Here is a 15884-nt window from a genome sequence, read left to right as displayed (position 1 = left end):
TGGTAGGATACCCAGGAAGACCCCACTTCTTACCCCGAGACATAAAAAAGCCAGGCTGGAGTTTGCCAAAACTTACCTGAGAAAGCCTAAAACGTTTTGGAAGAATGTTCTCTGGTCAGATGAGACAAAAGTAGAGCTTTATGGCAAAAAGCATCAACATAGAGTGTACAGGAAAAAAAAAGAGGCATTCAAAGAAAATAACACGGTCCCTCCAGTCAAACATGGCGGAGGTTCCCTGATGTTTTGGGGTTGCTTTGCTGCCTCTGGCACTGGACTGCTTGACCATGTACATGGCATTATGAAGTCTGAAGACTACCAACAAATTTTGCAGCATAATGTAGGGCCCAGTGTGAGAAAGCTGGGTCTCCCTCAGAGGTCATGGGTCTTCCAGCAGGACAATGACCCAAAACACACTTCCAAAAGCACTATAAAATGGTTTGAGAGAAAGCACTGGAGACTTCTAAGGTGGCCAGCAATGAGTCCAGACCTGAATCCCATAGAACACCTGTGGAGAGATCTCAAAATGGCAGTTTGGAGAAGGCACCCTTCAAATATCAGGGACCTGGAGCAGTTTGCCAAAGAAGAATGGTGTACAATTCCAGCAGAGCATTGTAAGAAACTCATTGATGGTTACCGGAAGCGGTGGTTCGCAGTTATTTTGGCTAAAGGTTGTGCAACCAAGTATTAGGCTGAGGGTGCCAATACTTTTGTCTGGCCTATTTTTGGAGTTTTGTGTGAAATAATCAATGATTTGATTTTTGCTTCATTCTCTTTTGTGTTTTTTCCTTCAAGCAAATTAAATGAAGTTAATAATACCAAAGAATTTGTGTTTGCAATCATTTTCAGGAAGAAACTGAGTATTATCTGACAGAATTGCAGGGGTGCCAATACTTTAGGCCACCACTGTACATTTATACCTACTTTATATCCACCAATAATACACAATAACAGTAATTTTGACCAGAACTCTTCCGTGCCACTGTATATATGAATTCCGATGTATTCACTAAACCACTCACACATAAGCAAATGTAAAATCGATTTTATTTACCATAACTAAAAAGTTTTTAGACATACTCAACAAACATGGGGTTCAAAGACAAAGGATCAAGTAAAGAGGATGGTAGATCCAAGCAAAAGGGTTAGTATTCACAACTATAACATATTAAAGATGGCTGCCATTCATATAAACAGTCCGGTATTGACAAAAGTAAGGAAAAGTTAGACCATACTTTGTTTGAATAGTAAAGTGTCATTTCACTACTTGCCATTTTGTGATATGAGGATCACCACGACCAGCACGATGCAAGTTTTGCGAGGTGCTTTCTCAAGGAGAAAAAAAAGCCTATCTACAATTTTCCAGGGCCCATGCTGAAAAATATGTAGACTAATGGGACTATATACTCTGGAGTGATGAGACCAAGATAAATGTTTTTGGAACTCGTAGCTTGAAAGCTGTAGAGCATCACAAAGGTGAGGCGTACAAAGAAAAAAGCATGGTGCCTACAGTGAAAATTAATGGTGGTAGTGTCTTTATGTAGTGCTAGTGTCGAGGAGATGCATTTCATTGATAGTATCATGAATTCACAGATGTTCTAATCTATATTGAAAGAGAAGATGCTACCATCACTCAGTAATTAATTAATAACTGCTGTTTTAGAGGTAGGTTCTGGCTGTATAACACAGCTATCACCTTCCCTGTGTGCAACAGAATCTGCTCCTGAGCCCACTCCACACACCTTACCTAATCTATGATGTATTCATCAATCATGGACCATGAAGGGGTTAAACCCACTCTTTACTACTACACAATACAAATGTGTGATTGTTTTCTGATTCAATCTGTTCTATGTAGTTTATTTGCAGAGTTGCACTGATAAGTGATCATTTAATGTTCTATATACAATTTTTGATGTATTAAGCAGAAATTTTGTGGGGCGTTTTTTTTTTTTTTTCAGAAAAAATTGAAAAGCTTTTTTCGAACGATATAAATGAAGGTAAGAAACATTAAAATTATTCACCAAAACTTGTGTTATCCTAAATCGTTGCTTTTTTTAAAAGCCCACAGAAGTCCACCTGAATCTGGACAATGAGATATTTTACCATATATTTAAACATTGTCCTGATTGGAAAAAGGGGTCTGAGAATTTTAGAACCTAAAGAGACCAATTTCCCTCTAAACTCTTAGGGCACATCTTATTCCATGGGATTAACTTTCATTTTTTTTACTGTAAATGTGCCTGTAAAATTATGTGCTTCCTATATGTAATATGCCCAGACACTATTTGTCAAGGATCCTACAATGAGAAGGTTTCTCCTCAACAAGTATTGATGGATCATTGGGACTGGGTATGTAAGGAAAGGCACCTTGGGATTATTGTAAAATTCCCAAACTAATCACTAATTTTATGAGTTACTAGTGACTTTAGGGAACAATTAGGTCAAGTAAACCATGATTTTATGCATTTCGTCTGCAACTTTCACTCTCCTTATAGTAATCTCCCAAACCTCAATCAGAAACCCCATGTACCTGCTTTCCTTCCATTATTGTAAGGTTTGACAGTTTACAGTTGCCCTCTGCACTAGCTATTAAGGGGTTAGGTTCTTAAAGACACATTTTGTTTTTTGTTTTTCTTATGTGAAGGGGGAGAATGGACCAGATTAGATTTTTATCAGGTGTTTGGTCAGTGTGTCCATTTTCATGCTCTACAAATTTTTTTGGATAATGGAGAAACCTGGGAAACAAAATGGGAACAATGAGGGAATGGATGATTCTAGTTAGTCAGTTATCAGTGTCTCGTAGGTGCCCATCTCATTGATTATGGATCTATTTATCAGAACAGACTTCTGTGCATGTAATTTCATGTAAAACATTTTTTTTGTTTGTTTGTTTATTTGTTTTCCTGCTTACATTATAGAAGGCCTCTGCCCATCTGAAGAATGGCAAAAACTGGGAGCCTTCCTCTCAAGCAATGATCTTGCTACACTGACTAATGCAGAATGGGAATTGCTGTCTGGCGACTTTGAAAACATAGGTAACTTTTTTTTCTTGTAAGATTGGACAGTTTGCAGGTGCCCTCTCCGCTAGCTAATGAAGGGTTAGGTTACTAAAGGCACATTTTGGTCTTTTTTTTCTTTTCTTATGTGGAGGTGTGGAGGTGTGGGGGTGGACCAGATTAGATTTTTATCAGTGTTTCATCAGTGTGTCCATTTTTATGCTCTGCAATTTTTTCGAGATAATGGAGAAAACTCATTAACACTACCATATTATCATAATGGGAACAACGAGGAAATGGATGATTCTAGTTACTCAGTTATCAGTATCTCGTAGGTGCCCATGACAATGGACCTAATTTCATACAGAGTTTATAAGAACAGACTTCTGTGCATGTACTTTATTTCATGTAAATTGTTTTTTGCTTTTTTGTTTTGCTGTTTACGTTATAGAAGGCCTCTGCCCATGTGAAGGATGCCAAAAAATGGGGGACTTCCTCTCAAGCGATGATCTCATTACGCTGACTGACACAGAACTGGAATTGCTGTCTGGCAACTTTGAAAACATTGGTAACTTTTATTTTTTCTTTAGTATTGTAAAGGAAAATATATTATCAATAAGGGAAATCATAACGGCAGTGTAACGGGACTGGGAGGTGGAACCTTAGAGCAACTATACAAAGGGGCAGTCCTTGTAAGGAAGCGGGAGGCTCCCAGGGAAGGCGGGCAGGTAGTCACGGCAAGTGACAGGGACAGTCTCTGGGTAGAAGGGCAGGTAGTCACCGCAAGTGACAGGGACAGTCTCTGGGTAGAAGGGCAGGCGATCACGGCAAGTGACAGCAGGATAAGAGTCTCTAGACAGGCAGGTGGTCACGGCAAGTGACAGCAGGGAAAGAGTCTCTAGATAGGCTAGCAGGCAGGTAGTGTCACGTTGTCTCTGTATACTGGAGGTAGGGGGCCTAAGCTGACCCTAAGCTGGGGCCCTGACTAATCCCTCAACCTGGAGGTACTGTTAAAGGTACAGAGGTCCAGGCCGCCAGCGTAACCCCTACCTCCTGAGGATCCCTGCACCTAAGTAATCTAGTCCTGAGAAGGACCCCGATCACAACAAAAGGGGACAAGTAATAATATGCCCACACACAGTACTTAGACGAACGAGACAGTACAAGGGAAAAACCAAAACCACCTTGCATACAACAACTACACAACTACAACAGAGGGAACACCAACGGGAAAGGAGATAAATGATAAAGCGAGGAAGGGAAAAAACATTCCAAATACACTTATCTCAGAAACTCCAAATACCACGATCCGCTCTGTTAGTCAGAATGAAAAGCTTTCACCGACACTTCCCAAACAGACCAGCAGGCATTTGAAGGAGTCTCACTACAGCAGTATTGATTGCAGCTGGGCGAGGCTGGACCTCGTCTAGCACAGAGAGAGAGAGAATTAACTCCCTCACTGCCGAAAAACACAAAGCACCAACAAGTCAGCTGCGAGAAGTCAGGCTGTGTACTCGTGACGATCTTCGTGGCGACACACCCGTGACAGGTAGCAGATGAGCGCTCCCAGGTGAGCGGGCAAGAGTCTCTGGACAGGCAGGTGGTCACGGCAAGTGAAGGCAGAGCCTCCAGGTAGGCTAGCAGGCAGGTAGCAGGTGAGCGCTCCCAGGTGAGCAGGCAGGAGTCTCTGGACAGGCAGGTGGTCACGGCAAGTAACAGCAGAGCCTCCAGGTAGGCTAGCAGGCAGGTAGCAGGTGAGCGCTCCCAGGTGAGCGGGCGGGCAACTCCATAGACAGACTGACAGGTGTTGGATGGCAGACTGTCGGACCACAGGAATGCAAGCAGATAGACAGGAATCAGGTAGGTATCAAGCAGAGATCTGGCAGGTCACTGGCAGGTATCTGGTAACGGGACCTGAGGGCTGAAGCAGAGTTGATAGGCTTTGCAACAACATTGCTCGGGCACCTCCATTTTGGAGGAGGTGCCTTATATACGGTGAGGTCCTCCGGCCATTGGCCGGGGACTCCTTAGGACGGCTCGCGCGGCCCCTTTAAGAGAGGGGGAGCGCGCGCCCTAAGCACAGAGGCCAAGAAGCAGCGCGCGCTGCCAGCAGAGCGGGAGGAAGACGCCGGGCACGGAGCGGAGAGGTGAGGGGAACGGCGTCCCTGCCTAGCAGGAGGCAGGGACGCCGACGCTACAGTACCTAAAGGGGGTTAGGCCCCCCTTTTTTAGGCCAGACAGAAATTTATCAAGGATGAGCGGGGCATGGATATTCTCCCGGGGCTCCCATGTTCTCTCCTCAGGACCAAACCCCTTCCAATCCACTAGAAAAAAGGTCCTTCCTCTTACCCTTTAGGTGGCCAGAATGTTCTCTACCTCAAACTCGTTTTCAGCGGAAACCGGAGCAGGAGGCATACCTGTAGACTTGGAAAAAGAGTTAAGTATCACGGGTTTGAGTAGAGATACATGGAAGGAGTTAGGAATCCGCAAATTGGCCGGGAGTTTCAATTTATAGGCCACCGGGTTGATTTGTTTGATAACTTCCAGTGGGCCGATGAACCGAGGCCCTAACTTGTAGGAAGGAATCTTGAGCTGGACATATTTGGACGAGAGACAGACCTTATCTCCAGGACGGAATTGTGGTGAATCCAGACGTCTCTTGTCAGCCTGTTTTTTCATCCGCTCGGATGACTGAAGAAGTGCGGATCTGGTACTTTCCCAAATGCAGGAAAATTCGTTAACGAGAGAGTCCGTAGCCGGATTGTCCACCGAGGCGGAGACGGGAAACGGGATCCGAGGATGCTGACCGAAGACTACAAAAAACGGGGAATTTGGAGGAAGATTCGCTCTCGTGATTATTGTAAGAAAATTCGGCCCACGGTAAAAGATCCACCCAGTCGGAATGGTGAGCATTAACAAAGTGCCGGAGGTAACTGGTTAAAATTTGGTTGATCCGTTCTACTTGGCCATTGGACTGTGGGTGATAAGCAGAAGAAAAGTCCAAGGTGACCCCCAGCAGTTTACACATGGCTCGCCAAAAACGAGAGGTGAACTGAACCCCTCGGTCGGATACGATGTGGAGAGGAAGACCATGAAGACGGAAGACATGATGGATAAAATCTTTAGCTAACTCTGATGCAGACGGAAGACCCACCAGGGGAATAAAGTGAGCCATTTTGGAAAAGCGGTCAGCTACCACCCATATGACCGTACAACCGGCAGAGACAGGGAGGTCCGTTATAAAGTCCATAGCTATATGCTGCCACGGGGCAGCAGGTACAGGAAGAGGAAGGAGACAGCCGGCTGGCAGATGTCTCGGAACCTTGTTGCGGGCGCAGGACACACAGGCTGAAACAAAGTCTATTACGTCCTTGTGCAGGGTAGGCCACCAGTAATGCCGGGTAATAAGCTGGAGGGTCTTTTTCTGACCAGCGTGGCCAGCTAGCTTGGACGAGTGTCCCCAGTGTAGAACCTTCTCACGATCAGGAACAGTTACGAACGTCTTACCGGGTGGAAGACGATTTAGATTCACGGGGGCCACCTGCATTACTTTGGCGGGGTCGATGATGTGTTTAGGCTCCTCCTCAAGATCAGAGACCAAAAAGGATCGGGATAAGGCATCAGCTTTGATGTTTTTGTCAGCCGGGCGAAAATGAAGAATGAAATTAAAGCGGGCGAAGAACAAGGACCACCGGGCTTGGCGCGGGTTAAGTCTCTGGGCTCTCTGGAGGTAAGCCAAGTTCTTGTGGTCCGTGTAAATTATTACCGGGTGAAGAGCCCCCTCGAGCAGGTAACGCCACTCCTCCAGTGCCAGCTTTATGGCCAACAATTCTCGGTCTCCTATAGAATAATTGCGCTCAGAAGAGGAGAAGAGTTTGGAGAAGAAGCCGCAAGTTACCATTCTTCCGGGAGACTACTTTTGGGTAAGTACTGCTCCGGCTCCGGAGGAGGAAGCGTCGACTTCTAGAAAGAATTGTTTGTTGCCGTCCGGACGATGCAGCACAGGGGCGGAGGAAAAAGCTTGTTTTAGGGAAAGGAAGGCCTCCTCTGCTTCGGGCGGCCATTCTCTGGGATTAGCGCCCTTACGGGTGAGCGCCGAGATAGGGGCAGTCCGGGAAGAGAAGTGCGGAATGAAGAGGCGGTAGTAGTTGGCGAAGCCTAGGAACCGCTGAATAGCCTTCAACCCCTCTGGTCGGGGCCACTTCTGGATGGCAGACAGTTTCTCAGGGTCCATTTGTAGGCCGGTCTGAGAGATTATGTAGCCCAGAAACGGAAGCGAGGTCTGCTCAAAGAGGCGTAGAGGTGGTTCTGCCTGAGCCTGAGCAGGACCTGACGAACGTCCCTCCGGTGAGTGAGAAGATCCGGAGAGAAGACCAAGATGTCGTCCAGGTACACCACCACGCAGGAGTAGAGAAGATCACGGAAAATGTCATTGACCAATTCTTGAAAGACGGCGGGAGCGTTACAGAAACTGAAGGGCATTGCAAGGTATTCATAGTGGCCGTCCCGGGTGTTGAATGCCGTCTTCCATTCATCCCCCTGACGGATACGGACCAGATTATACGCCCCACGGAGGTCCAGCTTGGTGAAGATTCTAGCCCCCCTCAGACGGTCAAATAATTCAGGAATGAGCGAAAGGGGGTATTTATTCTTCACTGTGATCTGGTTAAGGCCTCTATAGTCTATACAGGGACGGAGTGAGCCGTCCTTCGTTTTGACGAAGAAGAAGCCTGCTCCCGCCGGGGAGGTAGATTTCCGGATAAATCCCCGGGCCAGATTCTCCTCAATATATTCAGACATGGACCGGGTCTCAGCAGCGGACAAAGGGTAAATACGCCGACGGGGAGGAGTAGCGCCGGGCATCAGGTCAATTGGGCAGTCGTATGGTCTATGAGGGGGTAATGTCTCTGCTTCTCTTTTATTAAAGATGTCCGCAAAAGACCAGTAGGGAACCGGTAGGCCGGGTAGATTGGCTGGGGTAGGAGAAGGACGGGCAGGATGAATGGGAACTAAACAAGTCTTATGGCAGTCCTGTCCCCAGCGAAGAACTTCTCCGGTCTGCCAATCAAGCACGGGTGCGTGTCTCTGGAGCCAAGGTAGGCCTAGCAAGAGGGCGTGAGAGAGTCCAGGCAGAACATGGAAGAAGATGCTCTCAGAGTGCAGCATTCCCACCTGCAGAGTTATGGATTCAGTGATGAGTTGGATGGGAGGAGGTAAGAGGCCCCCATCCACGGCGGCGACAGATAAGGGTACAGCCAGAGGTTTGGTGGGAATGCGATATTTCTCTACCAGGGACTGAGAAATGAGATTTCCGGCAGCTCTAGAGTCAAGTTGAGCCAGTTCAAAATAATGGTTCTCCCCACAGATGATAGAGACCGACAGCATTAGAGATGGAGAGGGTTTATTTCTGTCTAGGGCGACCTCTCTGAGCGATCCTAGACACAGGCGTTTCCCGACCTCTCCGGACAGGAACGGATCCGGTGCTCCTTACTGCCACAGTAGAAGCAGCTCCCCTCGGCATGGCGTAATTCTTGACGGGTCTTGACCATCTTGGTCTGGTCGACCTGCATAGGCTCGGGTGAGTGCGCCGGGGGAGTAACGGAGGAAGTGACGGGTCTCTGGAAGGTAGGGGCAAGGCGTGGAAACCTCCTCTCATGGGTGACCTCTTTGGTGCACTCCTGGAACCGGATGTCAATCCAGGTGGCAAGTGTAATTAAGTCGTCGAGAGTGGTAGGAATGTCCCGACCGGCGAGTTCATCTTTAATACGGCTGGACAGACCCTCCCAGAAGACGGACACCAGGGCGTCGTTATCCCAGGCAAGCTCCGAAGCAAGGGTACGGAACCGCATGGCATATTGGCCCACGGTGAGACTTCCTTGGCGGAGGCGGAGCAGAGATGAGGCGGATGAGGTCCTCCGTCCTGGTTCGTCGAAGACCTTCCGGAAAGCCGAGAGAAAGGCTGGCAGGTTGGACACCAGGGGGTCTCCTCTCTCCCATAGAGGATTTAGCCAAGCCAGCGCCTCCCCCGTGAGATGGGACATGATGAAGGCTACTTTGGCGCGGTCGGTGGAAAACTGGTGTGCCAACAGTTCGAAGTGCAGAGTGCACAGGTTAATGAAGCCCCGTGCCTGACCGGGATCTCCGCCAAAACGAGGCAGGGCGGTGAGGCGGGGACCGGGAAGAGATGCCATGGAATTGATGGGCAGCGACGCTGCCGGGGTAGGAGTCGTGCGACTGGAAGCAGGTCCCGAAGAGGTAGTCAGTGTGTCCAGGCGGGAGTTAACACTACACAGGTGGCTCAGGATGGACTCCTATTGGGACCTCTGACGGGAAAGTTCATGACATAGATCCGAGTGCGAGGGAGCTTGGGTGCCACCGGGTTCCATGGCCCCAAGCAAACTGTAACGGGACTGGGAGGTGGAACCTTAGAGCAACTATACAAAGGGGAAGTCCTTGTAAGGAAGCGGGTGGCTCCCAGGGAAGGCGGGCAGGTAGTCACGGCAAGTGACAGGGACAGTCTCTGGGTAGAAGGGCAGGTAGTCACGGCAAGTGACAGGGACAGTCTCTGGGTAGAAGGGCAGGAGATCACGGCAAGTGACAGGGACAGTCTCTTGACAGGCGGATGGTCACGGCAAGTGACAGCAGGGTAAGAGTCTCTAGACAGGCAGGTGGTCACGGCAAGTGTCAGCAGGATAAGAGTCTCCTTAGGACGGCGCGCGCGGCCCCTTTAAGAGAGGGGGAGCGCGCGCGCGCACGCCCTAAGCACAGAGGCCGGGAAGCAGCGCGCGCTGCCAGCAGAGCGGGAGGAAGACGCTGAGCACGGAGCAGAGAGGTGAGGGGAACGGCGTCCCTGCCTAGCAGGAGGCAGGGACGCTGACACTACAGGCAGTAGAGTTGCATTTAGTTGACAAAAGGGTGAAACTGGAGGTGTCAAATTGGGCACCTTAGCTCCTAGACCATGAGCTTCAAAGGGGTTAGCAAATAGTCTGTACTAGGCAGAATATTTCCTATTCTCTGTATAGGGAGACACAGGACATTTGAAATGCCACAACTTGGCTCATTGGCCATTTACAGCCAGCATCTTTCAAATAGACCAATCCAGGTCGTCCTGGAAATATAAGTCTGTGGTCAAGACTATAAAAAGCTGGATGACACAATGAGTTGTTCACATGTGTGGGGCTGCTTAAAGGCTGATGTGCTCCTTGATTCACTTAACTTCCCTCAGGAAAATAGGCAATAACTGCAGACGGAAACATTTAGGTATCTGTTATTTCTCCCTTTTTATTTTATAACTGATTTGCATAGTTGTGTGTCATTTTATCTTTACCTTTTTATATATTTATTGTAAGCACTGTATATTTTTATATTAAAACTTAAAATCTTTAATAAGTTGATCCTTGTTTGCTCTAAAGAACCTATAGCCTTTAAGAGAGTGTGTGTGACCTTTTCTTGATTGTCTGACAGTAACAAAGATTTTGGGGACTCATCACCCCGTGTGTTTGAGTGGTGGCAGCTTAAGAAATCAGGGTGTGCTGAATGTGTCTGGGTGTGAGTCATGCTCACTTTATAGCCTGAAACATTGGTTGAGTGCTGGATTGAGTGAGAAAAGATGAATTAACCCCTGAAACAGTGGTTGAGTGCTGGATTGAGTGAGAGAAGATGAATTAATCCCTGCAGGAGCACCGCACATCATGTGTTGAGAAGTGTGTACGTGACAAGTATTTTTCATGATAATATGGAAAAGAAGTAGAATATTTGTATATTACTCTGGCATTTTGTTACTTTGTGCTATAGTAATAATGAATGATCTTCAATGTGTGTTGAAATTTTTTTTTACATTTTCTGTCTGAGTTATTATACACAATTTATTCTGATAGTAAATTGTGAATGATTTCTGCTTTCTGGGCAGTTACGCGTTTAAAAATAAGTGTCCATACACATCATGTAAATATTACTCGAACCCACTGATTTAGGCAAAATGTGTAATGTGTATCAGTGTCACTAGACTTTAGCCCAATTACAAATTTCAGGGCAAACAATTTGGCAAGTTGCCGAATATAACCAGATGTGTCTGGCAGCGGCTTATCCACTTCATACGCAGGCTGAATCGAGCGTTCTTTTGTATGAGTGGAGTCCACAGAGAGAGCATGGGGTGGGCACAGACAACACACAGATCAAGTGCGATCCATCACTTTCCAACTGCTAGTATGATGAGAGAGGGAAGCAAATCATAGAGTAAGTCCTTCATGGCTCTCCAGAAATCCCTCATTGGTCTTTCTTGGCTAATGATGGCGAGCTAAAGATTGAAGTAACTGGCGCGGTCCCTTCAAAGTAATCTATTGGACTGTCGAGAACCTATCAACATGCTGGTAAAGTACCTTACATGTGGCCTCTTGTTTGCTGGGCCTTTTTATATGTGCCAGCTGTACAGCCATAAAGGTTTTTTGTTTAGGTTTTTTTTTATATCTTTGGAGGATTGGAACCTTTTGATAATTTGATCGCATGTACTATATAGAGCAATACTTCATTTTTGCAGTATGTGCTGTAAAACAATTAACAAGCAGCCTCCAGCAGGGTAAAGTTCATAGAAAAAAATGTACAAGAACATGAAAAACCTCACCGTGACTTTTCACTGCATCAGTAGAAAGTAACTCTATCCATGCTGCCGACTAGCAGTGTGCAATGACCAAAAACAGGAAAAAAGGATAAGTACTTGAATAAAACTTCTGTTTAATTCATCCGTTAAAAACAGGGATTAAAAAATAGAGAGATTCTTATGCGTTTCTGGCATAACTAGCTGCCCTTTGTCATATTCTATGAATCACTCTGTATTTATTAATCATTGATATAACTGTTTTAATGGATGATATAGACAGAAGTTTTATTCAAGTACCGATCCTTTTTCCTGTTTTGCTCAGTCTCCAGCAGGGTTGCCAACTTGACTTTTTTGATTAGTTGTCCAGAAAAAAAAACAAACACAGGCTATATTTTTTATACAGACACATTGGAAAACAATAATAAATCATTATGATTTCAAGTGATAAATGTCTGCAGCCGATAATTTTATGAAGACATCAGCTGCGTTCACTGTGAACTGTAAAATGGTGATAATCTGTATACATTTTTTTAGCTTAAAAAAAAAATCATAGAAGCCTTAAAAACCTTTTTGATGGACACGGAAAAAAAGTGGCTTATTTTTACGGACTGTCCTGGAATTTCAGGTCGGTTGGCAACCCTGGCCTGCAGCTGGGCTTCAAAGGACCACCAAGATGACAGAGACAGTGGCCTTCAAAAATTCCCCAGCTGCTATGGCAATCCACAATCACAACACGGCGGCGATTAACATCGCACCACTTAAATGTTACTGTTAGAAATTGGCACTGGCATTTCAGGGGTTATACCACAGCGATCAATGAGGGAGCTCAGAAAGTTGCTCTTAGAGGCAGACGACAGCTGTTTATACAGATGGCACCTGCCTTGTATGAAGTGGACACCCTTCTTATGATGTACTACTATACACAGAATGTCCAGGTATTGCAGATGCTCAAAAGTACTGGTAAAAGCAGTCCTTACTGAAAGACATAATGACGCATGAAGGGGATTGTGGTGTTCTTTGTACAGAAACTGTTGGCAAAATGAACATTTGTTTAATGCTTAAAGGGATTGTCCCATGTGAAATATTGTTAGTAGTGATTGGCGAGCACTAAAACGCTCGGGTGCTCGAAGCTCGGGTCGAGCAAATTGGGATGCTTGGGTGCTCGACCCGAGTAACGAGCCCAATGGAAGTCTATGGGAAACTCGAGCATTTTTCAGGCGGCTCCCCCCGGCGGTCTGCAGAAGCCTTAAAATTGCCCAAATCGATGGGAACAGTGCTCAAATGACATGGGAACAGCATGGAGAAGACCCCTGGAAGCATATCTGACTCCCAGGTCACTGCTGTCAACAGGTATTACGCCACTTTTACGGACTCACAATAAAACATGCAAAAACAAAACCGAAATGTATTTTCCTGGGAAATATGTTAAGGAACATCCTTTCCAGGGTAATGACTTGTATATAAGGTAAAATAAATAACCAAAACAAAAAATACTCCTCCACACCTTGGGCTATGTTCACACGTAGCGTTTTTGATGCGTTTTTGCACTTTTGAATTGCTTTCAACTAAGACAAATGCATTCACCGGGAAATGTCATTTTAACATTTTAAAACCTTATCTGGCCATGTGGTGTGTGAGACATGATCAGACACATCCTGTTTCATTTATGAAGGAGGGACTCTGAAAATCACAAAGCCTATTTTTATAGCACCATCAGGAGGCATTTACTCTTCTTAAAGGGCCAGCAGTCGGCCCTCGCTATTCTTAGAGAGCCATCAGCCGGCTATGCTTTGTTGTTCCCATTACTAAAGATTAGGTGTCCTATACTGTTATTGCGTATTCAGTGAGTGGCAGGTCTGCCCAAAATTTGGACGCACCCCAATACCCCTTTGAAAATTTGGATGCACCCCAAAACCCCTTTGAAGAGACTTAGAGGAGGGCCTCCTGAAAACATTGTTCCCATTAATAGTAAGTGGGTCTCCCATACTGTTTGCCTATGCAGTGAATGCAAGGGCGGCCAAAAATTTGAACCTTTGAACCTACTCCAATGCCCCTCGGAAGAGACGTTGAGGAGGGCCTCCAGAAAAAAAATGTTCCCATTATTAGGAAGTGGGTCTCCCATAGTGTTGGCCTATGCAGTGAATGCAAGGGCTGCCAAAAATTGGGAGGCACTCCAATGCACCTTGGAAAAGACGTGGAGGAGGGCCTCATAAAAAAATGTTCCCATTAGAAAGGAGCGGGTCTCCTATACTTGTAATGCCCATGCACTAAGTGTATGGGCTGACAAACATTTACCCCTGGGGGGTATACATGAACATAATATATAAAAAAATATTTTACGGGCATCATAAACACCCTTTAAAAAAATTATGTGGGTGTTGCATCAGGGACCACGGTCACCCTGGTGATATGCTGGTGGAGGATGAGGATGAGAAGAAGGAGGAGGACAAGAGCAAATAGCCAAAATCAGGAAGCGTATACCCATGTGTGGGTGTGAAAAGGTGCATGGGAATACACCTGCCAAAAACAGACACTGGATTTGAGTTTATGTTACGCTGCTATCATTCGGTGGTGTTGAGAAGTCTGGCCCAATCCAGCGCTTGTTCATTTTTCTAAGAGTCAGCCTGTCAGCATTTTCAGTTGACAGGCGCATGTACTTATCAGTTATAATTCCACCAGCGGCACTAAAAACCCGCTGTGATAAAATGCTAGCGGCAGGGCAGGCCAGGACCTCCAAGGCGTAGAGAGCCAGTTCATTCCACGTGTCTAACTTGGAAACCCAATATTTATAAGGCACAGAGGAATCATGGAGGACGTTGGTACGGTCTTCAAGGTACTCCCTCAGCATCTTCCCAAACTTTGCACTCCTTGTGAGAGTACCCCGCGCCTCAGAACCTGTGCGATGGGAGGGGCTGAGAAAACTCTACCAGAACTTTGACAGTGTTCCCCTGCCTCTGCTGGATTGGAGTTGTGTCTCTCTCGACTGTACTCTTTGGTTGTCCAATGAACTGTGACCTCTGCCGCCAGCATTTTCAGATGGGAATTTTTTTAATAGTTCCACAACAAGGGCCTTCTGGTACTGCCCCATTTTTGTAGACCTGTCCTCCTCAGGAATAAGAGATATAAAGTTCTCCTTGTAGCATGGGTCTAGAAGTGTCACCAACCAGTAGTGACTGTCACCCAAAATTTTGAGAACGCGAGGGTCACGGGAAAGGCAGCGTAACATAAACTCAGCCATCCGTGCCAGACTGCTAACAGGCAAGACTTCCGTGTCCTCACCAAGAGGATGACTGACCATGCTCTCCTCCTCCTCCCTGTCCTCAGGCCATCCACGATGAACAGACGGTATCACAGTTGTGCAGGTAGTACCGTCTATAGCGCATGAAATTAGCTCCTGTTCTTCTTCCTCCCCCTCTTCCTCATTGTCACTCAATCCACGTTGGGATGAAATGAGGCTTGGCTGTGTGTAATCACCCTGTATGATTCCTTGCTCCATCTCATCGTGCTCCACCTGCAATGCATCCTCTTTGATTGTGAGCAGAGACTGTTTCAGAAGACAGAGAAACGGGATGGTGACACTAATTATGGCGTCATTGCCGCTCACCATCTTGGTGGAGTCCTCAAAGTTTTGGAGGATGGTACAGATGTCTGACATCCATGTCCACTCCTGAGTTCTTATGTGTTGATGCTAGTAGTCAACTACTGCCCTCTTCTGATCACAAATCCTTCCCAACATCTTCAATGTAGAGTTCCAACACGTGGGGACATCACACACCAGTCGGTGAGCAGGAAGCTGCAAACTCTGCTGAAGCACGGCAAGGGCGGTGGAAGACGTAGCTGACTTTCTAAAATGGGCACATAGGCGGCGTACTTTGACAAGCAGATCCGGCAGCTCCGGGTAGCTTTTGAGAAAGCAATCAACCATGAGGTTAAGCACATGGGCCAGGCATGGTACATGTGTGAGCTCACCTCAGAGCCGTCACCAGGTTCCGGCCATTGTCACACACGACGATGCCTGGCTGTAGGTTCAGCAGTGTCAGCCACAGATCTGCCTGCTCTTTCAGAGCTGTCCACAACTCTTCAGCATTGTGCGGCTTGTCACCTAAGCATATTAGCTTCAGCACAGCCTGTTGCCGCTTGGCTGAGGCAGTGCTCCAGATTGTGACTGATGTGGTCATTTCAGAGATGAAGGCTGAAGAGGAGGAGGAGGCTGAGGAGGATGAGGTGCAGGAGCTGTAGACTGTGGGGACAACCCTGATTGACCTAGGGCCTGCAATCCTCGGCGTCGGGAG

The 15884-nt window shown here is 46.6% G+C and overlaps 1 protein-coding gene across 3 annotated transcripts in view; it reads left to right on the top strand.

Annotated features, from left to right (window-relative positions):
- Positions 1-15884, top strand: part of LOC141256917 (cytosolic phospholipase A2 gamma-like) — a 175285-nt gene that overhangs the window by 132202 nt on the left and 27199 nt on the right. For 2 of the 3 annotated variants that reach the window (XM_073671207.1, XM_073671205.1), the window contains 3 exons: positions 1959-1997; positions 2919-3035; positions 3448-3564. In XM_073671207.1, coding sequence (XP_073527308.1) covers positions 1959-1997; positions 2919-3035; positions 3448-3564 — 273 coding nt within the window. The remainder of the gene's footprint in view (positions 1-1958; positions 1998-2918; positions 3036-3447; positions 3565-15884) is intronic. The other variant, XM_073671206.1, reaches the window with a different exon arrangement.

This window comes from Phyllobates terribilis, unplaced genomic scaffold (assembly GCF_046119375.1).
Source record: "Phyllobates terribilis strain yellow unplaced genomic scaffold, ASM4611937v1 Scaffold_1__5_contigs__length_1240528914, whole genome shotgun sequence".
NCBI lineage: Eukaryota > Metazoa > Chordata > Amphibia > Anura > Dendrobatidae > Phyllobates > Phyllobates terribilis.
Note: the sequence above shows the minus strand (reverse complement) of the source record. Positions and strands in the feature narration are given on the sequence as shown.